The sequence below is a fragment of the Alligator mississippiensis genome, chromosome 11 (genome assembly GCF_030867095.1).
Source record: "Alligator mississippiensis isolate rAllMis1 chromosome 11, rAllMis1, whole genome shotgun sequence".
Lineage (NCBI taxonomy): Eukaryota > Metazoa > Chordata > Crocodylia > Alligatoridae > Alligator > Alligator mississippiensis.
This window is the reverse complement of record NC_081834.1, coordinates 8,157,694-8,185,659: the sequence shown is the minus strand read 5'-3', so window position 1 is coordinate 8,185,659 and position 27,966 is coordinate 8,157,694. Positions and strand designations below refer to the sequence as shown.

The window sequence follows — 27,966 nt, the reverse complement described above, 5'->3', positions numbered from 1 at the left end:
GGGATTGGCGGCGGCGCGCGGGGCTCGGCGCAGCGGGGCCGCGTTGCGGGGCAGTGTTGCGGGGCCGGCGGTCGGGGCAGGATGCTGGGCCAGGAGGAGGCGGCGGCGCGGGCCGAGCTGCGGGAGCTGAACGCGGGGCTGCGGCTGTACGTGCAGCGCGCGCGGGAGCTGGAGCTGCAGCACGCGGCGCTGGCGCGGGAGCTGGCGGCGGCCGAGGCGGCGGCGGCGGCGGAGCGGCGGCGGGAGCGGGACGCGCTGCGGGCGCGGGCCGAGGCGCTGCGGCGGGAGCAGGCGGCGGCCGAGCGGCAGCGCGACGAGCTGCGGCGGGAGCTGGGCGCGCTGCGGCGGCGGCTCGGGGCCGAGGGGCCGGCGCCGCGCTTGGGGCCGGGGCCGGAGCTGGGCGCGCGGCGGGCCGAGCTGGAGGCGCGGCGGGCCGAGCTGGGCGCGCTGCGGGAGCTGCTGGCGCGGCTGCAGGACGAGCGCGACCGGCTGCGCGGCGAGCGGCGGCGGCGCGAGCCCGGGCTGCGGGCGCTGCGCGAGGCGCTGGCCGAGGCGCCGCGCCCGCTGCCGCTGGCCCGGCTCAGCCTGCGGGCGCTGGAGCAGGCGCTGGGCCCCGCGCGCTGCCGCCGGCTGCGCCAGGGCTGCGAGGCCGAGGCGCGCGACCAGACCCGCCGCGCCCGCGACGAGACCTCCAGCGCCCGCCGCCTCCGCGACGACCTGCAGCGCCGCCGCCACGAGCAGGACGCGCTGCGCGCCGCCCTCCGCGACGACCTCCGCCTCCTGGAGCAGCGCCGGCACCAGCACGGACACCACTGCCAGGTGCGTCCCCCGCCCGCCGCTCCCGGGCCAAGGGGCCCGGCACCGCTCCACGCCCCACCCGGGAGGCTCCGGCAATGCAGCGCCAAAGGGTGCACACTGCATCCCCCCCCCCAGTCACACCCAGTACACCCTGCACCCCCCCCTCCGGAGTCACACCCAGTGCATGCTGCACCCCCCCCCCAGTCACACCCAGTGCATGCTGCACACCCCCAGTCACACCCAGTACACCCTGCACCCCCTCCGAGTCACACCCAGCATATGCTGCACCCCCCCCAGTCACACCCAGTACACCCTGCACCCCCCCCCAGTCACACCCAGCGCATGCTGCACACCCCCAGTCACACCCAGTACACCCTGCACCCCCTCCGAGTCACACCCAGCGTATGCTGCACCCCCCCCAGTCACACCCAGTACACCCTGCACCCCCCCCTCCGGAGTCGCACCCAGTGCATGCTGCACCCCCCCCACCCCGAGTCACACCCAGCGTATGCTGCACCCCCCCCCTCCAGAGTCACACCCAGTGCGTGCTGCACCCCCCCCCCCCCAGAGTCACACCCAGTGTATGCTGCACCCCCCCACCTTGGAGTCGCACCCAGTACACCCTACACCCCCCCCCCCGGAGTCGCACCCAGTGCACACTGCATCCCCCCGAGTCGCACCCAGTGCACGCTGCAAACCCGCCCGTCGCACCCAGTGCACGCTGCAAACCCGCCCGTCGCACCCAGTGCACGCTGCAAACCCGCCCGTCGCACCCAGTGCACGCTGCAAACCCGCCCGTCGCACCCAGTGCACACTGCAACCCCCCCCGAGTCACACCCAGTGCACACTGCAACCCCCCCCCCCCCCGAGTCACACCCAATGCACGCTGCACCCCCCCCCCCCCCCCAGAGTGGCACCGAGTGCATTCTGTGCCCCACCTGGAGTTGCACCCAGTGCATGCTGCACCCCCCCCCAGAGTCAAACCCAGTGTATACTGCACACTGCTCTATCCCCAATTAGGGATAGAGCCTGCGTCCAAACTTCGGAGACCTTAAATGCTGGAGGCTGCAAGTGAGAGAGGAACAGGAGAAAACCCCTGCTCGCTCCTCCCGCTCAGCCTCATCTCCCTGCCCCTGGGTGACAGGAGACAGTGAGATGGACCTTGTCTGACCCAGTCAGGAGCAGTTCTTATGTTCCCCTTGCCCCGCCCCAGCTCCCCTCTCCTGGGGCCTTGCCGCGCTCCCATCCCAGCAGGGCCTGTGTGCAAGATGCTGTACAGAAGGGGAGAAGGTGCAGGGGGTGGGTGGGTGACTTCAGCTGGGAGGGCAGAAGCTCAGGGATTCAACCCCTGGTGCAGTGTTGGGGCTGCAGTGGTGAGGGAGAAAGGGACCAGCCCCTCGCGCATCTTTGTAGCCATGAGTGTTTTGTTGCCGGCTTGTCCAGCAGCACCCAGGAGCACAGAGCAAGCCCTGAGCCAACCCAGGCAATTTGCTGGAGTCCTTGTGTCAACTTGCCCTAGACGCTGTGGGGCGTGGGGCAGGTTTGGGGAGTAGGAGCGGTGTCAGAGGGGCATGGAGCTGCTGAGCTGACCCAAGGGCCAAGAGCTTTTCCCTGTCTCTTGCACCGATTCACCTGGAAGCAGAGCCCAGGATGTCTCACCGTCCCTTTCTGCTTGCATGGCTCTCCACTCACGGGCTTGAACAGCCTGTCCCTAGCCTGCTCAAGCAAACTCATCTTTCTAGGCACAGGGGCTGATTGCTTTAGGGTTGACTGCAGGGAGTGCGTGTTGTTTAAGACTGTGAAAAAGGAGCTGGCTGGTCTCTGCTCCTTGGGGATGTTGAAATGCTTTTGTGTTCTGGCAGTGGGCTGCTCTAGCACCTCTGGGGATGCAGCAGCCAGTTTTAAGCACCCTGTGATCAAGACAGCCCATGCTGGGAGATCAAAACCTGAGAGTTAATCAGTGCTCACAGTGGAAAATCCAGTTAGATCGTGTGAGCCATCGATTTGCTGTGCTGATCAGAAAATATTTCCTGGGGGCACCAATTCTTTTCTTCTTTGTCAGCCCTTTTATTATAGCCCCTGTTTGTCTGTATGTAGCACATCAGCAATCACAATGTATAACAGCAAGCCTTGCCATGCGAGATTAGAGTCCCCGCACAGTGCAACAATGCGAGGGACCTGTTATGATGTTGGGTTTTTAATTGCTAGCTACTTTGCGACTGGCGTAGTTCACAAATTACTGTGAACTGGGGCAGATCAGTTAAAAATTAATAAAAAATGGAAAAGTTCCCTGAATTTGTATTTTCAGGTCTCTGAAGGGTTAAGTCATTTTAAAACATGCATTTAAACACTCCTGAAACATTTGATAGAGATTTCATCTGCTCATTCTTCTTCACTTTAGTGAATCCTGTGACTAAAACCAGATGACAGTGTAGAGAATAGTGGCATGTTTGTATCCTGAGGTTTTGTTTTAACAGGAATAACAATGATATAAATCTACATTCCTCATCAGACTAAAATCACTTCATTCCCAACGAGGTGCATTATTATTCCAGCCATGTTATAAACCTTTGATGCGAGCAGTTTATAATGGAAAGGTTTCAGATTGTTGTATTAAAGCAATACCTGTGTTTATTTTTTTTTTTTATCCTTTTCCCTTTATCAGTTATAGCTCAATCCTAGAAACTTTCTCTCCTGCAGCTATGAATCATGGCTGATGGAAGAGGCCACCCTCTGTTCTCTAGCTCAGTTTGTACCAACGGGCTAGTTTTTGTACCAGTGTCATCTCTCTATGTTTCCATTTTATGAGGCTTAGTAGGAAATGGGGGTGCAGATATTTAGGAGAATGAGTCAACTTAAAATACCACGGGATTGGCAGCATCCAGCTGAGAACGCAAGAGGCTGTAGATGCTGATTAATGCAACTAATGTTGATAGGATTTGAAAGCCGGTGGTTCCCATCCTGCTCTGTTGAAACCAACTGGAGAGCTGCCACCACTTTCAGTGGCTTTAGGATGGATTCCCCTATCTATTCAACAGTCCTGAGATCTCCATGGGCACAGACAGCCACACGTATTAAATGTTAATTCCACAGTAAGTTGGTTGCACTGAATTATTGCCCCGATTTCCAGCCAGCCAAGGGCTGGGTGTCAGCTTTTCCTTTCTCTCTCGCTAAGCTGTGGACCTCGGGAACGCGACCAGGCAGAGAGCACGGAAGATTCAGATTCTTCTTTAGTCCCGGCAATAATCCAGGCTGGGCAGCACGAGTGTGGTCGTCTCCTGCCGTTCTTCCGATCTTTCTCACCCCTGGCTGGAAGGGACCGCCTAAAGGGGTAAGGAAGGGACCACCTTGAGGCCCGAGGAAATTAGTCACCTTCTTCCACCCTAAAGTGGATTTCTCTGAAGCGTCCTCCTCTACCTGATTTTTTTTCATGAATGAGAGAGAAATCTCTCCAAGTTAATCCTTCTGCTTAATTTCTCCTGAGACAAAAATGCTGCTGAATCATGTTAGCGCGTATAAAGGACAAAAAAAGAAGACCTGTGCAAGGCCATTTAAGGATTAGAAATAGAGCCGTTTTTCCTGTCACAAAGAAGTCAGAACGACCACAGCTATGGGTTCCTATGTGACATCTCTGGGTTTATCTCGTCACTCTTGTTTGCAAACACAGTGCTAAACTCTGGGGCACCCTTGAAAGGGTTTCTAGGCACCCTGGTTGAGAAGCACTGCCTTGGGCATTTGGCTTTGTCACAGCTCAGGGCTGTCCGTTCCTCTGCCCTTCCCTGTGGGGCTGTAGAGACGTGGCCCTTCAAAGGTTTAGGGCCTGTTTTCTTCACTTTGGGCCGGGATTCTTCTCTCGGATGGAAGTGCAAGGCCACGTCTTCCCCTGCACATCAGCAAGTCCTTCACAAGCCTGACTAGATTTATGCCTTGTTCTTCCCTCTGGGAGCTGAGACCTGCTTATAAACGCAGCAACAGGATGCATGTCTTTCCCAACAAAGCCTTGCTTTGTCTCCGCAGAAGGAGCGCAGCTCAAGAAGAGCACGGCTGCATTGACTGCTTACGTGCACATGTGCCCTTGGGGTTTGGTCTGTGCCCCCCCACCCACTTTCCACCCCGATCAGTCTTCTGGATCTAGCAGTGGCCTGCGCCTTCTTCCCAGACAACCTGCCCCTGGTAAAAGCGGGGTCTGGTGCATTTCTCTTCACATGGGGGTTTTCCATCCTCCTGCCCTTGAACAGGGTTGCTGTGAAGGCCCAGGGGCTCAGGCTCCTGCCCTATGGAGCCATTCGCTCTTGCCTCCCTACGTGACTCTGAGCAAGGCTATTCCATCCTTGACGCCCTGCCAGCTCTACGGGCACCGTGGAGCGTGACTGTCAGATCTCCGGCGCTACGGAGGATCCAGCTGGGTTAATGCTTGGGTGGGCAGCCGTTGAAAGGGACACCCGAATGCTGTCTGGGGCACTTTTCCCTTTACAGTCCAAACGAGACCTAAGTCCCCGTGTTGTGCTGCGAATGCTCCTTCCCTGGACCGGCCGTTCAGGTGAGAGGTCAAGCTGGTGTTGTGACCGCCTGCACGAAGGAGGTGCAGCCATTTTAAAGATGTCCACTCTCGAGAGCTCCGACGTTCTTCACACGGAGGTGAAAGCCCTTGTTAGCCTGGCCAAATGCAGGGCTCGCCCTCCCTGGGTTCCCTGTGGGATGCAGCTCTTTGGCCCCTAACTGCTGTGTGGTACTCCCGTGACCTTTCAAACTCGTCCTGTTATCAAGAATCAGGATTTCTGCTCTTCAGTCCCCTACCTCTCCGTAGCTGGACACCCATCCTTTAGGAAGAAGTTGGATAGGTTTTAATCTGCAGCCAGAAAGCAAAACAAATGACTTGCGCCTCTTGGTCCCCAGCAGGAATGCTGCTCGATTAACCTCAAAACACTAAGTGAGCGCTGGTGTATTCTCAATGAATGCTTAGAGGACAGAACTGGACGCGGCCTGAAGCCCGTGGGGCGGCTATTCCCAGACGCTGGAGTCCCAGGTTTCTGATCTAGCCCCATGCAAGCTAAGGGAGGGTCATAGCCAAGTTGAATTCTGCTTGGGGTCTTGCACTGAGGCCAGCACCAAGGTACCCGGGTGTCTTAAATGTATTTAATGGCAGACGTGTATGTGTATCCCAGTTCTCAGTCTCACTCTTAAAGCGCCACATAGCAACTGTACAGAAGCGTGCAGTTTGTTTGCCCTGCACAAATGGTAACTTTATGTGTGGGCGACTGGAAGGGTTGTGTTTAAGTACTTAAAACACCTTGTCAAAGAGATGCATCGAATCTGAGAGCAAGCATCTGTTGCGATGCTAGAGCACTAGCGTTTCGATAGGGGAGTCCTAGACTCGGCTTCTTTTATGTTGACTTTTTCTCATGGTTTCCTGCGCAACCGAACTGACAGTACGTTTTATCCTCCTAGCAATTTTTATTAAAGTTAGAAAGCTGTTATGAACCCAAATATGGAAGATTAAAGTCAAATTCTTCAAAACTAAATGGCAGTGTTTCTGTTTAGAGCGTAATCAGTGCCCTCGAAGAAGAAAAGGAGCTCCTGACAACCTCGATTGCCGAGTACCTGCAGGAATATCAAGAACTGCTGGAGGTGAAAGCAAGCCTCAGCCTTGAACTTGCGACTTACAGGTAAGGGCTGTAGTTGCACGGGGTAGTCCCACCAGTGATGTGTTAAGTTGTTCTTTGCAGGTCAGACATTCAGATTGCTTTCAGCTATTGCGGGTGCATGCAGTGTTGTTCCACTTTGGAAAGTAAGACCATTGCTCTTAAACTCTCCAGGTGTAACTTGCTTTCAGTAATTCTTATTAGCTGGGATCTGGATTTTCTGTTTCCCACGGAAAAACAGAGAACACGGATTTTCCACTTTACTGGAGGAAACCATGGATTTCTCATTTAAATTGGAAAACCCATGGATTTTGCAGTTTTGCAGAGAGCTCCCTGCAGGCCAGCAGAGCTCCAGCGGGAGGAGGGAGGTCGGGCAGGAGGGTGCCACGTGCACGTATATGCACATGCCCGGCAGGCAGACTGGAGAGGTAAGACTGGTAGGTAAGTGGAGGGAGAGGATTGAGGCCCCTGTAGGGAGCGAGGGGGTTGAGCGGGGCAGCGGGTGCATGGGGCTTAGAGCCCAGAGCGTGGCTGCAGGGCCCTGGCAGGGAGCAGGACGGCCATGGGTGGCTTTTCCAGGGGTGGGGGTTGGGGCTGGCTTCCCGCTGCTTCGCACACTCCCGCAGGGGCAAGAGGGACTCGGAGGCCCCAGATACGTGTGCAGGTTGGGCACGGGAGGAGGCTGCCCGCTGCAGGCTCAGACTCCTGCCCTGCTGCTCTCCCCCAGGGCCTCTGCAGCCCGGCAGGTGTGACCCAGCGTTGCAGGGGACAGTGGGGCCGTGTGAGGATCTCCTTGCCGCTGTGAGCTCTGCGCTGCCCTGGCGACATGTCCTGTGCACGTGCGGCAACAGCAGGGGCAGCGGCATGGGGTTGCACCCTTCATTGCTGCCGCGTGGGCAGATGTCGCCAGAGCTGCAGGGAGCTTGCAGTGGGAAGCAGCTTTCCCACACAGCCCTGCTCTTCCCTGCAGTGCCAGGCTGTACCCACTGCGCTGCGGACGCCATCGGGGAGGGCAGCAGGGCGGGAGCCCAAGCCTGCAGTGGGCAGCCTGCACCCGCTCCCGCCCTGCGCACAGATCTGGGGGGGCTAGGGCCCCCCTACCCCACTGGGGCTGCGCACAGCAGTGGGGAGCTGGCCTCCTCCACCTGAGCCCACAGCAGGCACAAGTGGGGGAGCTGGGCTCTGCTCCACTGCAGCAGCTGCTGCCTCCTGGGGAGCAGGGGGTGTGGACCTGGGTCCCTGGCCCCATAGCCCTGGCAGCTGGTGGCAGGGCCAGGGGGTCTTGGGGGAAAGTGATCTGCCTTTCATTTTAATCATGGATTTGGGGGGTTTTATCAGAGAATTTGCAGTATTTTATCACAGAAGACCAGGATCCCTGCTTATTAGAACAGAGTGTCTGGACTCCTGGCTTCAGTTCTTGGCTTGCAATGTGACCTGGATCGAGTTTCTGACCCTCCCTGTGCCTGACTGTTGCTGTCTGTGAGAGGGAGATAATGCCTGCGTCACGGAGGAGTTCAGCCTTCATGTTTACGAAGTGCTCTGAGCTGGTCGGGGGGAAAGCCAGGCAAAACTGTGGCGTACTACTACTGTTCTACATTAATAACCTTGATTGGTTTCCTTTGATTTATGCTGTACATGCGTTTCCAGAGAATGGCATGTAAATCGAATTTGCATAAAGCAAATGACTTTACAGTGTTACAAATAGGGATAGGTTCCCATGGCAGGGAGGGAGGCAGGGAAGGTGTGAGGCTGGGACTAGGGAAGGGGCAGGGGGAAGGGTGCCGCTCCCGGGGCTGCACAGGGCAGCAAAGCAGAGGGAACAGAGCGGTGCTCACCCCAGCCCCGGCTGCAGCAGCCCTGGGAACGGCCGGCGCCAGCTACCTGCACCCTCTGGGCTGCACCGTGCTCCGCCTGTCCCCACTCCCCTCTGCTCCTGGGCTGTGCCGTGCCCTGGTGCCACTGCAGCATATAACATATTATTGGTCTAAATATGCTTATTGCATAAGAGCAAATTCGCATATAATGGGCACATGTTAAGATGGTGCCGCTCTTAGCAGATAGGTTTGCTCCATGAACGATGCATGCCCATGGTGGCTGGGGAGGCATGGCTGCACTGGTGGCAGCGGGAGTGACGGTAAGCATGGAGCTCCCGCAGATGCCGCTGGTGGGGGGGTGGCGTGGCGACCACCTGCAGGCACCGCCGGCAGCATCCGTGGTGGCCAGTGGCGATCGTGGACCGTCCGCAGACGCTGCTGGCGGTGTTGGCAGCAGGGTGGCGAGTGGCAACCTGTCAGCAGTGCCTTTTTGTAGGGGGTGCACCGCCACACTCGGGGTGCACACGCACCTGCACGCACCCCCTACGCAATGCCCCTGGTTTGCTCCACACCTATGAAACAAACAGCATCTTAAAGAAGGAAGCATGATCCATGATATTAAAAATAGATATGTTTATTTATTTATTTATTTCTTAGATTTAAGGCTGTGGGCACAAAAGAAGCTTGCTTGGTCACGGCGATTCTAAATGCAAGTGAACTGCAATTGTTGGCATCATTTAAACACTAGTTGAAAACCTAGAATCTGTAAGACAGCAGTCGGAAAATAAGGAGGTGGTGTGGCTCTTCTGCCTGCCAAGTCAAAGGGTGACATTTTAACCATCAGATCGTTCGGGTGTGCTGCTGGTTGTCCTTCAGTCTCCTTGGCACTGATCTTAGCATTGGCTTTCCCAGCGTGCAGTCATTGTTTGAGTTGGGACGGGGAAGGAAGGCACTGGAAAAAAGAAGTTAACAGGAAACAATTCTGTAAGCGCCACTTCCCACCATCTTTGCGTATGACAACATGCTCAGCTAAATGCAAGAAGCAACAACCTTCCTACTGATAAAACTGTACTTTTACTGGGTTTTTCTTGCTTATTGCTAGTTGTACAATTGCAAGACCAGAGCAGTTTTATCTGGAAATCATGATGTGTGAGTTGATTCAGAACAAAAAGTAAAAAAAAAAAATTGATGGATTATCAAGCAGAGAGCATTTTTTTTGCTGTAAGAGTGATGGGTTTTCCTTCTACTTCATATTCGATAGACTTGGCAGATGGTACTTACTCTTTTCAGTCTCTTTTGATCTTTACATGTAGAAGACAACAGCTCTTACATAATATGCCTTTGCAATCTGTATTGATCTTTATGTATAGAGGACAGCAGTTTTAACAAAGTGAACTAGACAGTTAGCAAAAGTTTCCTATCTCAAGCTGCTGTCTTTACTCTTGGGGGGGAGCATGCCTTATGAATCCATGTGTTTGTTCATACTGTGTGTATTATCAGTATTTGACACAACCACACACACAAATGTTGCTCAGTGATAAAAGCTACTGCTGCTGTCCTACAGCTCTGCACAACACGGCTGTGAATCCAGGGGTGGCTGCACGTCAGGTGGAAGAAGTGATTGGTCTAGTGCACAGAATACACAAGTTAGGTTTTTTAACACCAGGACCAGTTCCACGTCCAGTTCTGAGGCTGTCATGGGCAAACCATCTGACCTTTCTACCTCAGTTTACTCATCTGCAAAGTGGAGATAATACCTTGGTGGGGGAAATGGCACTGAAGATTAATATCTACCCAGTGCTAAACACACGGCTGCCTGGGAGTCCAGCTGTTTGGACACAAGCTCTGTTACAAGTGAACAGGCACTTGTTGTTGGGCTAAAAGTTAGCAGTTTTAGCTCATTAAATTCTGGAGACTGCCCAGCAGTCAAATCACCGATTATCTCCAGCACTGTTGGTTTGAATAAGGATTCTCAGACACGATTCAGCATTGCCTCCAGCGTGGGTTTGCTGTCCAGTTAGGATCATGCTGCCTTGACCTGTTGAATCTCTCTAGATGTTGTCTGATAGCTTGTGATTCTCTAGTCTTGCGGCGAGACCGAGCCCTCCAGATACACGACCGGCTTCCCGTTGAAAGAGGCCATGCGTGGTGGGGGGCAGAGACGGGGTCTGCCTGTCTGCCAAACAGCAGGGGCTGGTAGAAGTCAAGAAATCCAGCTCCTTTACATCTCAGGAGCTGAAAAATGATTACACTGTTTTCTCTGTTTAAAACGCTCCACACCCATTGCACTGGAGATCAGAGACGTTCTTTAGTGGATTAGCTGTATTCGTGTCACTGGGGAGCGGGGAGATCAGTCTCCTGGATCTGCTCAGTCGATGGCTGGACGGGGCAGCTGGTCTTCTCTTCCTGAGGAACGGGTGTCTGGTACTGGATAACCAGAGAGCCTGGTGCCAGCTCTGGAGAGGAAATCAGCCCATATCCTTTACTGTGTACACCAGGGAGCAGCGGCTCCTATAAATAGCCATGTTCAGAGCCCCAAAGTTTCCACTGCGAGGGCAGCCCTGGGCCCCTCCTTTCCCCCTGGCATCCGAAGTTGAACAGATGGGGTCTGGCTGACTTCCCCTTCCTCCCACGTAGCCCCGAGTACTTCTGCATGTCCCAGCCTCTATTTTCCTTCTGCTTTACAGCTCCTACGAGCGGTATGTTAGAGCCAGCTTCTTCTAGAAAAGCAGGATGAAAGTGTATTTCTGCTGGAGCTAGTCATTGCCACGTCTGAACTGGGCGGAAGGGCCATGATGGCAAGGAACGTCCTTCCCCAAGGACCAAGCCTGGGGCTATGGTGGTGCTTCCAGCCACACGGCTCTGGCGCATGAATGACCTGGCTCCCAAAGCGGAGTTTGCATTTCATTGATGGTAGCTTGAAGTTCTGCCTTGTGGCCTTCCTCATTGTCAAGCTTCATCCTGCAAGTATCTTAGGGTCGCAGCTCCTTAGGGCTGCTGGGCCCCTACCATACCATTGAAGATGAGACTGGCTGGTCTCATCAGAGATGGGGTGGACGACGTGTGAGGCGCTCTCAAAGCTAGATGGACCAGAGTGCAAGACGATCCAGCTAGAGTCTGCATGACCATATAGTTTTTCCCCTCCAGCTCCTGGACCCTCTCCTCCTATATTGGGCTGACCGTAGTCCCCATTACAAGGCTCAGTAGCCCTTTTCCCCTCTGCAGGTTGAGTCTGATAGATTTTCACCACTGCTTCCAGGAAGCACCCAGACCTCTCAGCTCCCAAGGATGAATGCGCTGTACACCACAGTCCAGGCCGCTCCGTGTCCACGTTCCAGGGCAAGCCCTATTTTGGCCAGTCTTATTTCTAGTCCCTTCCCAGGTAGGCTTTCTCCACCCACCTCCCTCGTCCAGCCTCCTCCTCTCGCTCCACATCTGCAGGGAACCCTTGCTGGTTACTGGGTCCTGTCAGCCAGCATCTCTCTTTCCTCAGGTCAGCTCTGAGCAGGAAGCCCCTGCCTGATCATCACGTACTGCTGGTACCACTCCGCATGCTGGCACTCCAGCTGCCTCCCCTTTACTGAGAATATATGACCTCTTATCAGTCCTTGCAAGTGGGTGTGCAGTCAGCAACCTGCTCCTCTTAGCACGGCCCCTCCTTTCCAACCCCGTGGTGGAGAAGGAAAACCAGATGTGCAAGAGCTGGGGACCACGTGACTTGAGGCCTGATTCCAAGGAAACGTGTGGCACAGTTAGTGTGAGTGGGAGGACGCGTGGGAGAATGTTTCTGTAGTATTATTTTTATGATAGGAGTAGTGCCTGGAGTCTGCAGCTGAGGTTGTGGCCTCCTTGCGCTCAGTGCTGTACAAACACAGGGTGACATGATTACAGTGAGCCTCTGCTTTTAACAGTCTTAACAGCAGGGACTTCTGTTCCCTGCCCTGTTATTCTAATGCAGCAAATTGGATAAATCTGTTTTAGCAAGGCTTTCTTTCAACAAACTTTTCTGTTTGTTCAGTGAGAGTCTGTTGTAAGGTGGTTCCACTCTGTGTGGTAAGAGACCATCTCTGTCCTGAAGACCAGACTATTTAAATAGATAAATCAATACAGGGGAAGGGAAAATGTGAAGAACAGACAGATGAAATGACTTGCCCAAGGTCAAACCTGGGGTAGTTTGACCTTGGGCTGGAGAGAGAGCTCAGGTATTCTAACTCTTAGACTGGTCTGTCCACTACGCCACACTTCTCTTTTCCAGTTAACTCTCTCAAACAGTGGGTTGATGGATTTTTTTTTTTCATGCTTGCGTCACAAGCTAGTGGAAATAGCCCGTGAGTCCGGTGCCGTAGAAATTCCAAGGCAGCGTCCAGGTTTAATTTTTGTGCGCAGTGTGTTTCGAGTCGTACTGTTTGCAGCTCCAAGTTGTCTGCGCGCTGTTGCCCTTTGCCATATACAGTGTACTTCTTGGAACTTATTTTTAGTGACTTCATAGGTTGCTCCAGCAACTGAACAACTGTTGTTTTAACAGCAGCCAAAAATCCTTAGTCGAACTATCCGCATTCTTAGTTTCCCTCGTCATAGTTAACACTTCCATTGTCAGATCTTTCATACTTTTCTGCACCGGGTTCATGGTGACTAATGAGAAGAACAGGTCTGTTTGCATTAAAGGCAAGTGGTGATCGGATGTCCGGCTGTGGTGGTTTCCCTAGATTAAAAAAGGTTAGCTCGCTTCAGTCTAGCCAGGGTCTTTCCCTTAGTGTAGACACAGCCTGACACCTCTTATTTTGATTTAGTTTGGTTGAGCTTGATCCTGTCTCCTTTCTAGGGTTGAACTCGGATAGCGAAACAGCGGTGTCCTGTTTGTGTTCGTTAACATTTGTTTGCAGTCCAATCTGGATCTAACCTTGCTCTTCTGCCAAATCTACACAAATCCATAGTGGCGAAGGCGCCTTTGCAAGTAGCGTAATTTGATGCAGCGTTGTCTTTCTCATTCTGCAGACGGAAACCATAGACGTGCAAGGGGCCTCAGTCCGTTGTAGCCAGTCTTTGAGCCTGAAACCTGAAGATGACATTTGAAATGTCTGCATTATGTGTTTCTCCGTTGGGGATTTCTGCTGAAAGTATCAGCTGACGTAATTAACTGTCCTCTCAAATTGCCTTCCCCTCCCTCAGTCCCAGAGCCAAAACCCTCAGCTATCAAAAACCTCCAGTCTTGGTCCTAACAACGTTATGATGCAGTTGAACATTACCAGTGCAAAGCATCTGGTATTTCCAAAGCTGAAAATGAGAGACGGGTTTGATTTGGGTTTAATACAGAATGTTAAACAGCCACCAGGGTCACCGTGCTGATAATATTACTTCATTTGACATTTAAATGAAGCCGCATCAGACTGCTGCAGCAGTCAGGACTGGCTTTTGGCGGAGGACATGGAAACCTCATTCCTGGGATGTGCTCACTGGGGGAGAAGCGATGTGTGCTGTCTTCTGGTGGGAAGATGGCCACGCACCAGCAGGCCAGGCCGATGGAGGGCACAGAGCCCGCCCAGCCCAATGGTGTGCAGACCAGGAGCTGGGGGGAGTTGCGGGCCTGGCTGGCTCTGTGCCTCCACATGCAACTCCCCGCTGGAGTGCTGGAAGCCCCATGTGGAGGCATGAAGCCAGCCTGGCCTGGCCCAGCCCGATGGGGCACAGCTCTTGCCTGCAGTGCTGGGAGCCCCACGTGCTAGCATGGATCCAGTGCAGTCTGGTTGGAAAGCGCACGCCAGTGGCCCGGGCTGGCTGGGCTCTGTGCCGTCACCTGCAGCTCCCGGGATTCAGCTGGAGCTGCGCGCCACTGGGGGCTCTGCTTGCTGTGGGCCACAAGTGCCATGAGGGCCCGCCTGCTGTCGCTGCCACTGGCGCCAGGAGCTGTGCATCCTGGAGGGGAGGGGGCGATAGGGGGGCCCACACCCACCCACAAACCCCACGCTGACAGCCCCCACAAACCTGACACCCAGCCACACACAATATACAAGAGTAAGACTTGAAAAAGATTGAAACACTTGTACTCTTGTAAAAAGAGTACATATTTGGGAAAACCTAGACGTACAGTAACCCTAATTACAATTTTGATTTTTTTAGTACGATTTGGGGTTTTTTTCTCCGACCCCTGCCCCTCCCAAAAGGAGTATTTCCAGAGGCAAAAGGTGGGCGCGCGGGGGGGGGTGAAGAGACGGACACTTCTGGTGGCAAAGGTCAGGGGTTTGAGGTGGGATTTCTGGTCCCAAGATGGCAATTGGGGTGTGGGGCACCTGTCAAGCCGTGAGGCTACCCTTGCAGCCCTTAACAGCTCACCAAATATTGTGAAGTGGCCCTGCAGCCAAGATAATTGTCCACTCCTGCCTTGTACGTATGATATCTCAGCCCTGCTCATTTCTGTGGAAGTCTTTTTGTGGAGTCTTTGCTACCCTTTGCAAGGGAGGGAAGGAGCGGTGGGCCAGTGCCTGTCAGCCTCCCAGGAGGAACCACCAGCATCTCGCAAGTCAAGAGTAGGCGCTTGCGTGGTATAGGGAACAAGGGGTATTTGGTATACAGTACCCCAGCATGTCTGTGGTTTGACACTCAGGTGGAAAAAGTCCTTTATTCTTCAAAGTAATACTCCAATTCAGTCTAGTGCTCCGAGTGAAGCCAGCTGAAGGCAGTTGCTAAGGTTAGCTGGTCTGTCGAGGACGGGCAACAACTGGAAGTGATGGATGCAGATATTCAACCACTGGTGGTTGCGGTGACCTTTTTTCTGTTCTTTTGCTTTTGGGATAATCTCCCTCAGAAGAAGCCTGTCACCTTTTCATTTCTGGTTAGTAGCTGTGGAGCTAACCCCTGTAATTGGGCTACTCAACCAAAAGAAGCTTTACAAGGGTGAAGCTTGTAGCAACTCTGGTTTCCTATAACCAGAATGTTATTCTAGGCCAGGGGTCAGCACCATAAGGTCTGCGGGCTGAGTCTGGGTTGCAGAGCCACTGGATCTGGCTTGTGGAGCTGGAGGACTTTGCCTGCACCTGCTCCAGGGCCGGGCAGCTGGGAGCTGCGCCAGGGCTGCTGCTGCTTTGCCTAGCCCCCCATCCCGCAGCTGTCGCAGATGTAGCTTCCAGCCCACAGGGAGCTGTGCTGGCGTTGGGTGTCTGCAGACTGCATCCATGCTGCTGCGTCTCCCCCCTCCCTAGGCTACCAGACAAGTGCAGTGTCCAAGCCAGGGGGTGAGGGGATCTGCGCTGGGGCTGTCAGCTTCCAGCTGTGCCCACGCTGCAGCCAGCTGGGGAAGCAGGGAGAAGTAGCAGCAGCGTGGATGCAGTCTGCGGATACCTGGGCCCGGTGCAGTTGTGTTACGGCGCGGGTGCATCCAGCCTGGGGGGAAAACTATGCTGGGGCCATCAGCGTCCAGCTGTGCCCGCACCACAACTGGGGAGTGGGAGGCTGGGAGCAGCAGCAGCTCCCTGGCTCCAGCACAGGAGTGGGGAAAGTCTCCCACTGCCGTCATGCAGCCTGCATTGGACCTCTGGTGCTCTAGCCTGCAGCTTGTCCAAGGTTGCTGGCCTCTGTTCTAGACAGTGCCAAAAAAGAGAGGACAGGATCACGAGAAAAATCTGTTGTCCTTTGGGGGAAAACTTCTAGTAGGGAAGGTATCGAAACAAAGTGCTTTTTCAAAACGCGTTGTGCTGATCTCGGCCTGACGGTTTAAATGTTATCACTGAGTTATATTATCTGCGTGCCATTGAGACGACAGAGATCCTGTAGTCTGTTTAGAACGGTTTTACCCAATCCTGGCTAGTAGGTGTGACAATGGACGTAACGCTCTTTCATTTCAAAATGAGGATAGTACCTTGATACTGAAGATCCGTGGATGTAGCTGCATTAACAAGCTAAGAGAAGTGGTCTCTCACTCTTCATTCATGAATGATTCTTTATTACACTTTTATATAACTTTTTTCTGATTTCTCCCTCCAATTATTCTTTGTTAAAATGGGCTTGAATTTGCCATATTTCTTTGGCTTACCTATAAGGGATCAATCTTCAAAATATTTACTGCTTTGAGTTGTGCTGAAATCAGTGGACGTATTCATGGTAGTAAGCCAAGGAAGAAGGGAGTTTGAAGGACAGGGTTGCATCTAAGGTGTGCAGAACTGAATGTTGCAAAATTCTCCCAGAAATCAGGTGTCCAAGGGTATACACATTCAGACCTCTCAGCTGTTTTTAAGAAGGGCGAGGGAGCCACGTCTCGGGTGTGTTCATCAGCTGTTGTGATGTAACTCTTGTCTGCACGATTCTGTAGATACAAGTCCACTCCATCTCTAATTTTGACCCCAAATTAACTAGAGTTGAAGTTTCAACGGTTTCTTGTGTTGCTACAGAATCATGCTGACGTGGTAGTTAGATTATAACAGTGTGCTTTGGGGTAATTAGAAGCTGAAACACTCGTTACCTCTGTCTGTATCCCACATTAGGTTTCCTTTGTGAGGCTCCGAGCTGCTGAGAACCTCACTCCTGTTGATCTTTATAAGGCTTGGGGGTGTCCAGCACCACCCAGGTTTACAGGCCCCGTTGCCAAAAGTGGCATATACCTTAGTATCCAGGTGCTCAACTTCCAGCCTGCGGGCTGGATTTGACCCACTCTGTTATCTGGCCTATGTGTCTCTCCACAGGTCCAGAAATACAGCAATGGAGGAATGGTGGGAGCATTAACTGCTGCTCATCTGCTGCCCACTTCCACCTCCCTGCCCCCTGCATGTTGGATCCAGCCTGTGGGGCCGGACAGGTTGAGAACCACTGCCCTAGCAGCTTTGGTAGCTTATGCTTTGCCTTTAATCAAATGCACTTGTGTGTGTTTCAGAGCCTTGCTTGAAGGAGAAGACAGCCAGTGGGTCATTACATGGACTGATCAGCAAGGGAGAGAAATACCAAAAGGTAAAAAAAAAAAAAAAAAAAAAAAAAGGCATTAAATATAGACCTGCTAAATACAATTTTATAACATTTGTATTTTATTATTATTATTAAAACAAGTCAATTTATTTTGTATTTTCATCTGCCTAGAGCAGAGAGAACCCTTTGAGCTGTTCAGTATTCGCAAGTTAATTTCTTGCTGTATTGACAGCCCTGGAGACTAACTAGCCTGAACTCAGTCTAGAAAGCCCATCTGTTATGGTGGGAGGACAGTTCACGCTCTCTGTCCTGTTGATCCCGGGTGATTGTGTGGCTGCCAGTTGTACTAGTGGCTTTTATTATGTAGAAGTCTTCAATCCAGGTGAAATCAGATGAGCATCAGGCTTCTCTCATGTGATTTACCAAACGGTTATTTACTGTTAACTTTTGATCATAAATGATAACTTGAAAATGCTAATACCTGATGATCCCCCTTCTCGTAATCGTGTGCATGGTCTTGATGATGAACGGCGGTTAGGTTTATGTTTATACTTTCTGGCACATGGACGAGAGGCATCTTCACATGGAGGCGAAACATCCGCCTCCAGGATTTGAGACTTCTGAATGAATAACAGACCCTTCTTTTAATGTTGGTTCCTTTATGCTCTTTTGGCAGATGTCAGAGATGCATCTTACAACTATAGTAATGTTTACTCAGCCTACCGAGAAGGAAAAAAGAGACCCTTGCCAGTAATCAAGAGTCCTGACAAAAGACGTATACCACCACTAACAGATATCCGCAGTTCCGCACTTCATTCAACTCGAGCAACATGTGCTAGACCCCAACCCTCAGCTGGCGTGAAAGTTGTAGGAAAAGATGTATTTGGTTCAACGTATCGTCCTTCAGTCCCTATCAGAAAGGATGTGACTCGAGAAGCTGCAAAGGACCACAGAGAGTTCACAACACTTACTCCAGTACACAGTCTTCAGAAAAAGACTGAAATTTGGCAAAAAACATATCCTGAAAGAAAGAAAGCAGAAGCTACAGCTGCTTCCTCAGTTTCTTTTGAAAAAGAGTCAACACGTGTTCAGAAGCCAAATAAGGACTACGCAGCTGACACAAAGCCAGGCATTTCCGAAGGTATAAGAACAAAATCTTATGAGCTGAACTCCAATTTTAAACAAAATGAGTATGAACAAAAGAAAGCTGAAACTCGTACTGTACTGCAAGGAAACCGAGAAAGAGACAAACCAATTGAGGAGGAGAGACGCATTATTCTGGAGAAAAAGAAAATGGATGATAAATTTACTGTGGAAGAAAAAAGTGTTAATTTTGGAAAGACTGAGGCTCAACCAGGCATAGAGCAGAAAAAGCATGTAATAGAAGAAGACGTGGTTAATAAAAGGTTTATATTGGGTGATCTACCTGAATGGAACAAAAAGGTCAAAGATGTGGCCTTGGAATCGAGGAGGAAGGAGACTATTGAGATACCCGTCTCTTTTGAAATGCACAGTCCAGACAAAACATCAGAGGCCAGTGATGTAGAAATAACATTAGAAGGTCTTAAAACTGCTGCAGGAAGAGAGGGGGATGAATGGAGAACAAAACATGTTGATATTCACAATGAAAATATTCCAGAAAGAGAAATCAACCTGGGAGACAAAGATGGAGTTGGTGACAAAAGCAGCCCTAAAATAAGTTCTTCACTGACAGAAAACATAGCAGAAAATATTGTTGCTGATATTCTTAAAAGTTTTGTGCCATCTTCTGGTTCAGAAACATCAGCAGATACAAAAGTTACTTACCATGAAAAGAAAGATCATTCTGATGATGGAAAAGTGAAAACCGAGATCACAATACAATCTACAGTCCAAGATGAAGTTGACCTAGGAGATGTATTAAATAAGGATGCTAAAAAGGGGGTTCTGGAAGACATTGAGGGAACACCCTCCAGAGAGGAGATAGAAGATATAATTAATGTTGGCCTGAAAGGGAGAGAGGGTACGGGCAAAATGTCTGTTAATGTTGAGATCATTGAGGAGCCACTAGATTCTCCAGCTGATGAAAGGAGTGAATTTTCTACACCATTTGAAGTGGAGGAGGTAGAGGATACATCCCCGGGCTTAGAAGGGCGTTACGGTGATGAAGAGGAACACAACCTCACAATGACAGGTCAAAATCTAAAAAAGAAAACAGAGCCTTGTGAGCGTTTCACTCATGTGGAAGAAGTCACCGAGGCAGAGGAGACTACTGATGAGCAGAAATATTTTGTATCTGTTCCAGATGATCACCCCTCAGCTCAAGAAAACGAGGATGACTCGGTGTACGGGCAAATTCACATAGAGGAAGAATCAACTATTAAGTATGCTTGGCAAGATGAATTTTTGCAGGGCATGCAAAATAAGAAAGATGATGGCATGAAATCACCAGAAGTAACGTATCAGGTTGTTGGGGAGGAAGCAAGCGCTCATATCTTAAAAGAAGAACATCCAAGAGATGAAGCATCGCATGTTGAATCCGTTGTCATTGAGAGAGAGATTAAAATACCTCATGACTTTCAGACCTCAATAAAGGAACTTTTATCAAAAGAAACCAAAGACCCGAAACATCAATTGAAAGAGGCACTCGAGCAGTTAGAGGGAAGCCTTCCAGAGAGCGTGAAGGAAGAACTATCTGCATTAACAAAAGAAAATCAAGCCGACTCTAGTAACCTGGCAGTTGATATAAAAACAGTTGAGAAGACTGATGAAGGTGGTTCGAAGACATTTGTTGCTGAAGTCAGCCTATCCCAAACTCTTGACCCTGCCCAGTATGATATCCAGTTCGATATACCGCAGTTTGATGATGTCATCATGAGTAAGATGGAGAAGACTTCACCGTGGTCTCCAAAAAAAGAAGGGTCCGAACATGACAAACAAGGGTCAGAAAGTCCGTCTGGTGGCAAAAGCAGCATACAAATAGATCTTTCCCCAGGCAGTAATAAGCCCGCTCCCTTGGCTAGTCAAGAGGTTTATAACTTTTCCAGTGTGAGAATCGGTGATGGCAATGAATATCATGCCCCAGACCAAGGTCCGGTTTCGGAAACTCTGGAATTTGACAGTGCAGGAGGTGTCTCCCCCTTACGTTGGTCAGCAGATGTTAACAAACACGCGAGGCATACGAGTCCAACAGAAATTCAGAGAACTGAGAAGAGGATATATGAAGGGCCTATTTCTGAAACTCTAGAGATCAGTGGTACCGAAGGTCTTTTTCAGACAGAAGGGTCATCAGATATCAGCAGGTCTGTGAAGCATTTTAAACTGGGTCCTAAAGAAATTCAAACCACTGAAGAAATTATTTATAGGGGGCCTGTTGGTCTAGAAACAGGTGCACCCCCAAACCTTGCTCAGTTACCATTCGGCACTGACATTAATAGGTCCACAAGGCACATCACGGTAGGGTCAAGGCAGATTGTGGAAGAAGTCACTTTTGAAGGGCCCACTTCAGACTCCTTGGAGGCTGGTGGCACAGGGGATCTTCCTCAAGAAGGGTCAGCAGATGCCAGCAGAACAATAAGGCATATTATATTAGGTCCCAAAGAAATTCATGCTGAGCAAGTCATATTTAAAGGGCCCATTCCTGGAAGTGTAGAGGTCAGTAGCACTGGTGACCTGTCTCAGACTGACAGTTCAGTAATGCACATTAGATTAGGGCAAAACCAATTTCAGACAACTGAGAAATTCATATATGAAGGGCCTGTTCCAGAAACAGTGGAACCCAGCAGTGCAAAAGACCTATCTCATGAGATTTCAGATACTAATACATCTGTTAGGCATATTAAAATAGGTCCTAAAGAATTTATGACAACTGAGCAAATCATCTACGAAGTCCCCATTTCTGAACATCTGGAATTCACTGAAGTCGGTGACCGTTTTCGCTCTGAAGGGTCAGTAAAGCACATTAAGCTAGGTCAAAAGGAAATCAAAACTGAACAGATCCTATACCAGGGCTCCCTTTCTGAATCTTCTGAGTTCAGTAGCGCAGGAGGAAGCCCATCAGAGACTGGAGGAACCTCCGATTTCGATAGATCCATCAGGCACTTTACAATGGGTCCTATAGAAACTCATTCTGAGCAAATCATCTTCAAAGGGCCCATCTCTGAAGCACTGGAAGATATTTCTCAGACAGAAGGGTCATCAGAGAGCAGCAGATCTATGAGACACATTAGATTAGGACCCAAGGAAACTTCTTTTACTTTCCAAATGGATGTAACTAATGTAGGGGCAGCCCCCTTGGTGGAAGAGGGAGAAGAAGCAGCCACAGTTTTTGTATCCAGTAGGAAGGAGCCTGACGTCAGTCGGTCACGGGTCATAGTTGGAAGTGACCAGAAGGATGCAGAGAGTGAAAGTAGCAAAGAAGCAGGTGCCTTTTTTCATTCTTCCCAGGATCACAGTGAACAACTAACAGAGAAATCAGTGTTCAATAAAACTGTAGAACTGCAAAGAATGGTAGACCAAAGGTCAGTAGTTTCTGATGAAAAGAAAATTGCCCTTCTCTATCTGGACAAAGAAGAGGAGGAGGAGGAGGAAGATAATGATGGGCAATGGTTCTAAAAGGCACTTGAATGAAATGGCTTAGTAGCTTGTTCACCATGGGTATTTTTGACTGTTTTCCTTTTTTTAAAGAAGCTAAACTTTCCTATTTAAGTCCTAACCACAGACTGATAAATTTGAAATCCAAGTCTCAATCTATGCAAAATCCTTCATCTTTTGTTGGAGCACTTCTCTATGGAGGAGCCTTGCTACTGCAATTTTTCCCCCTTCCTGACCTGTTTCCAGTTACTTTGGATACCTGGATCTCCCCGGACAGGAAACTTCCACTGGGGAAACTGCAAGGTCGCATATATTCTATATATGTATCTGATCCACACGTGTATGTCTGTTTTGAACTGGAGTGAATACTATATTGTATTTGGATACTAAAATAATTCAGCATTTCTGTTTGAATTTGAAATGATTATATCCACAAGTATAATGAAATGCAATAACTCAGTTAAAATAGTATTGGAGTAAGCCATGTAGACAGCTGATTTCCGGTTCCATTTTAATGTGCTTATATGCAATACCTAATAGCAAGATTTCAGCAACCATTATTTAATGACATCTATGAATTAAGAATATATGTTACATTTTATCATTTATATAATAAGAAACGACTGTAGCAGGCATATATTTTAGGGAAATGTTTTGGTCAGTCTTGAAGAGAATAATTTGGTTAACATTTTTAAAAAGAACTGGTCAGCAGAAAAATGGAAAAAATCCAGAGGCCAGATCCCATTTATACCAAAGTCAGTGGAAAACTCCTTCCAATTTCAGCAGCGTGCATATTAATACTATAAACTGGTTATTTTTAGTGTGCCATATTGCCTTGATTTTGTTAGGTATTGTAAGAACCTAAGGTCGCTGTGACAGCATGTCAGATAGCACAATGGGATTAACTCATGTGCTGTCTGCTCTGAAAAATTATTGTAAAAATGCCATTGATGGGTCCCCTGTTTATTGTGCCTTATTTCCCAGATCAGCCTTTCTCTCCTCACAGATAAAAGGTGCCTTATTAACTGCTAGCCCTGAAAATCCAACCTGGGACCTGAAATTTTCACATGGGTTTTTTTGGGGGGGGTTGAGCATATTAAAAAATAATAGATGCCTTGACCAAATTCTGCTTTCGCATACATCGGGGCGGGCAATTATTTCGGGCAGAGGGCCGCTGACTGAGTTTTGGCAAGCCATCGAGGGCCACATGACAGGCAGCCAGGGGCAGATAAATACTAATTTTCTAAATTTTTTAGGGGCCCTGGAGGCTAGATAGAATGGCCTGGCAGGCTGCATTTTACCCACCCTTGACTTACATCATTTGAAATCCAGTTGTTTTCACTGGGTTTGCAGAAGTACATGCAACAGGAGCAATATTCAACTCTGCCATTTAGAGCATGTTTAATTCTGTTGGTGCCCAATCTGGAAGAGAGTCCAACTCTTTAAGAGCAGCATTAGCTCTGTCTCTGTAGAAACGGAACGGAAGAAAAAATAGTAACGAAAAATTATTTTTGTCACTCAGGAAATAAGATCAGACTCTGGATTTGCAGAGGGAATTAGATACACGCAGTACGAGGCTGCTATTTTTGCACATGTATGCACAAACACAGATGCACTCTACAGAGCAGAACCACACTTTAAGTCCAGATGGGTGGATTGTGTCAGATAATTAACTTTTAACTTTTTAACTTCTTTCCTGTGCTTACATAAACATTAGTTTTGTGTGTTTGACCTGTATTACACTCCAGCTTAAGTCATTTTATTCTGGCATGGTGCTTGTTCTCAGTTTATTTACCATCAATAGAAACTAGATTTTACTAAATGGATTACTGCCTTTCAGTAGAGACATAAATAGGAAGTGGAAATGCACTACTTTTAGTTTAACATTTTACCCTATTTTTGATATGAGGTGGATTAACTATACTAGGTATATCAATCATTTCAAAGACTATTATACTTACTTGCATACCACATGCAGTTTTTTCTCAAAACTCATTCCCCCAAAATTGGGGGGGTGGGGAGGGTGTCTTAAGTGGGGAAGCTGATTTTCTGTCCAGAATAGAAGCACCTCGGGTGCACTTTTATTCAGGCAGCTGAGAGAATCAGTTGACTTACTGGCTTATTGTTCTCTGCTCCACAGGTGTTAACAATCTTCTCTCCTTTTTAATAGCTTTCATGTTCCATTAATCAAGCAAACCTTTCTTATGACAATTTTCCTGTCTTTAAGCTATTCCTAGCCTCTCTTCTCCTATTTTGCAACCTTTCAGAACGTTTTTAGCTCTTTTTAAAACTGTAGATTCACCCATAGAGACCAGTGTTCAACAGCAGCTAGGGTTTTGATTTTTGGGAATAGGTAGGGTGAGTGAGCTGACAATTACTCTGTACAGCCATGACCCTGGAAAAATCTTTTTTTTTCCCCTTCATTCTGCCTTCTCAAAAGCAAGGTGCCTTATTGTGTGGTATGCAATTAAATATAGTAACTCAAGGGTTTTGTTTGCACTGCAAATTTTGCATCACTGTTTAATTACAATGGTGTAACTCTTTGTGTAGACCAGGATTGCATGCACTCAGCGCTGTATTATGAAATAGTTCACCAAACTGGGAAATGGTGAGCAGCAATGCTGGTGCTGGAAAATTAATCTGAAGCAGAGGAGTGCAGATGCACCCCCAAGTGTGAATGCTAAGTGCATTTTATGTTTGAAACCACATAATGGATATATTTTTCAGAATGACTAAGCTATGCTTATAATATGTATTTTTGCTCCCATTTACAGATAAGGGGCTTGTGAGCTGTTACAGCTCTTTGATGGCATATAGTGTTATTGCCTTAGTTGATCATCTAAGGGTTTTTTAATGGTGCACTTTAAAAGTAAAATTCTATATTGGTTTTAGGGCAGAATTTTAAACTACAGCTTAAGGTTTGATACATAAGTTGACAAGCAATATTTCAGTATTCTATCTAAAATTAGATTTAGATCCATAATTGAATGTACCCACATTTGAAAAAATTGGCATTAGTTTTCTAGAAGTTTGAATCCTAAGCAGAAACTTAAAACCTCTTTCAAACAGACATAAGGATCCTGCAGAAGCCAAACAATTTACTAGTATCAATCCCATTTTATTGAAAACTTCATGGAAAAATTTTAAGATGCATTCTCTTCAGGAACAATCCCACTGATGGCATGTTATAGTCACCTGCTCTTCATTAGCAGGTTATATTTAACTTTAGGCAAAGGAGTTGGCAGTGAGCAAGTGAATTAGGAGAAATAAAGTTTCAGTGTTATAGATAGGTCTGTAGTGTTGAAGGAGAAAACTTCAGTATTGTTTCTGTATAGGATGCTTCCAAGGAAGCACCCATGGCTATGCAGGATGTTCTTAGACAGCACCACCTTATCAGATGTAGCAGGTTATCTTGAGGCTGTTTGTTTGTTTGTGATTGCTTTAGTTGCTCGGAGGGAAAAAGGTTTGGTTTGGTTTTTTTTCCCTGTGAATTTAAGAGCTTTGATTCTAGATAAAATCTGTCAAAGTGAACTGGAAAAGGACATCAGCATGAAATCAGAAGACTCTCTGAGTGTGGTGGAGTTAGCTCCAGCCACGAGAAACGAGAAGCTTAATGTAGAAAGGTTATAAGCCTTGAAGAAGAATGTGTAAGCAGCATACTCTTCATCTGACTCCCATTACCTTAAACCTTTTGTCATTTCCTTAAACATTACTGAAAATTAGGAATTAGTCAAAATATATTTTAACATAACAGCCACTTTGGGTAATGCCACATCCAGGCAACAAAAAGGCTAGTGACTTGTGCCCTGAATCTGTAATGTGGTTTGTGCTGATGCAGACTCAGATGAAGGTTTTTTTGCAGAAATGGCCAGAGTTCACATGTGTCTGTTTCTGTCAGTTCAAGTATAACCTATTACTCCAAAAGTTGCCCATCCTTTTTTTTTTTGCAATATACTAATATGTGTTTATTTAACAGCCTTGTGTGCAATTACCTTATTACTGGCTTGGAGCTGGAAGGATTGACAATGTGGCTTCACTTACTGCACACACTGAAGCTTACTTAAGAAATGTTGCTGTTCTTAAGTAAGATGAGCTTTATTGTCGAGTTTGAATTCAACGAGTAAAAGGCTGTTAAAATATAACTACTCATTTTATTTGGTGGAAACTGCGTTTATATGCTTGAGGTCATTCAGAAGTGGGGCACTATTTTCTTTAACATACAAACTATTGAATTTGAAAGCAAATGTAGAGTTAAGGCATAGAGATGTATGAAAAACCTAAGACTCTGTATGGATTGCTGTTTGTTTAGCAGGTGTTTAAAAGACTGTAGGCAGGTTGAAATAGGGTTTGTTGATGTCCGCTGTGAGACTTTGCAGGCACTTTGTTGTGGTCATATACAATGCAATCTGCATTTTGTGGTGGTTTAAGTTTTGTGATTTTGCACTTTTTTCACTCTTCAATATTAAAGAATGAAAATGAATATGGATGTTTCTCTTTTTCTTCCTGTTTCTTCCCTGTTGTTTTCAAAGGAAAAAAAGAATGCAACTGTCACGCCTCATGCTTTGAAGCTTTACTGTGTGTTCATATCAATTGAGATGGTAGAGATGGGTTTTTCCACAGCATTTTCCTGTATTTGGCTAGCCAGTCTCCATAGCAGCAGGAGGCTGCAGAATGTGTAGGGCATATATAAGCACAGAGAACAGAAGTTGCTGTCGCAGACAGAATCATAGTTTTCCTTCTGCTCTGGGTTTTGGATGAATTATTTTTGTCCCTTAATTTTCATCCTGTGACTGGGGCAACAGACCAAAGCAAAACCTGTGTATTTGCTGTAAAGGAGCAGGACCTTTTGCAGCACCTCTGAACTCCCTAAACAGGTTATTACTGTTTTTCTTTTCCTTAACCAACCACAAACCTCTCACATGAAAGTAAAATGCACAAATGTTTTTTAGAGTTTCCTACTTGTTAAAGGAAATATGTATTGGTCACGATTCAGATGAAGGGAGGAACTTTTTCTGGAGACTAATCAGCTTCTCTCAGTTGAAGATAAACAGAAATAAAGTCCTTTTTGCACTTCTTACAAAATGCAAGGGCAGGATTTGTGTGGTGGTATATGCTGAAGATAGCTAACTGGTCTCAGGTAAAACTCCATCTAAAACCAGCTTCCTACTGGCACCATAAATCATGGAGCAGAAACTCTCTGAATGTTAAGATGGACTGGGCTAGCGGGTTGTACATTTGTTTGAGATTTTCTTAGTTCCTAGGCTTAACATGGTTGTCAGTGGTGCTATCAAAAGATGCCATGAAAATTGCTCCCAGTGCTGAACTCCTGAAAAAAAACAGTACCAGAAATGTGTATGTCTTAATTCCCCAAATTCCTACTTAATACTCCCAAAGCTGCCTTGGATAAGCCTGTTTTCCTCTTTCAGCATAAATATCCCTCCAGCCAAGTATGAGACAAAGTACTTGCCAGGTCCTGGAAACTTATTACATGTAGAACAAGAAAAGGGATGATCTTAAAATGGCATGATTTCCAACTGCGCATTGTGTAGCCAACTTCATTGCTCTAATTTTTTCTCCAAATTGTGTTGTGGATAAGATATAGCAGCATTCCTTCAGTCTGACACCAGGCACTCTTCAGATCCAACTGTTTGTCTCCAAAGGAGGAGGAAAAATCTTGAGATCGAAGGAGTCCTAGATGTTTTGAACATGGCAGGACTTGCTTAAAGTTGTGTAGCGCTGTTAGAAAAAGGTATTTCTCAGACTTCTTGTATAGATAGGAAGTAATGAGTGCCAGTATTGCACTGTACTCTGACTCTCTTTTTGACCTATATTAAATTTTGCAGAGATGTTATGAATTTCCACAATGAAAACCTTTTTTTGGTTTGTTTTCACAAGTGAAAATACTGAAGAGGCAGCTATGGGATAACAGCAAATGCTCCCATAATATTAAATTGGTGTTCAGCTGTATTCGAGAACGTAGGCACATAAGCAAGTGGTCTGTCCTCATGGAAATCTGCTCTATGTGCAATCTTTGATGCAAATGTCAGATTTCAGGTGGACACTGGAGAGATACAAGTTCAGTCATTAGCAAATGTCAGGAACTTATCACATGTACTGGAGCTAGTTCCTCCCACCACGAAGTGTTGTGGAACAGGGAAGCGGTGGCTTTTCTTCATCTGTTCCTCTCTGTTCTGTTGCTACATCCGGGGTCCTGAAAAAGGGAGAATTGTATGTAGTTCATTATCGGCATT

General features: G+C 48.3%; 2 protein-coding genes across 2 annotated transcripts in view; one reads left to right on the top strand and one right to left on the bottom strand.

The window, feature by feature from the left end:
- The first annotated feature begins 2 nt into the window (after nt 1–2).
- On the top strand, nt 3–26,195 carry SYNM (synemin). Its single transcript, XM_059714564.1, has 4 exons — nt 3–819; nt 6,340–6,464; nt 17,115–17,188; nt 17,820–26,195. Exons 1-4 carry the CDS (start codon nt 82–84, stop codon nt 21,734–21,736), a joined length of 4,854 nt encoding a protein of 1,617 aa, XP_059570547.1. The 5' UTR covers nt 3–81; the 3' UTR covers nt 21,737–26,195.
- Nucleotides 22,210–27,966, bottom strand: part of TTC23 (tetratricopeptide repeat domain 23) — a 55,873-nt gene continuing 50,116 nt past the window's right edge. Inside the window, exon 11 of the mRNA XM_019477507.2 lies at nt 22,210–27,926. Within this exon, the coding sequence (XP_019333052.1) occupies nt 27,836–27,926 (91 nt within the window). The 3' untranslated portion in view covers nt 22,210–27,835. The remainder of the gene's footprint in view (nt 27,927–27,966) is intronic.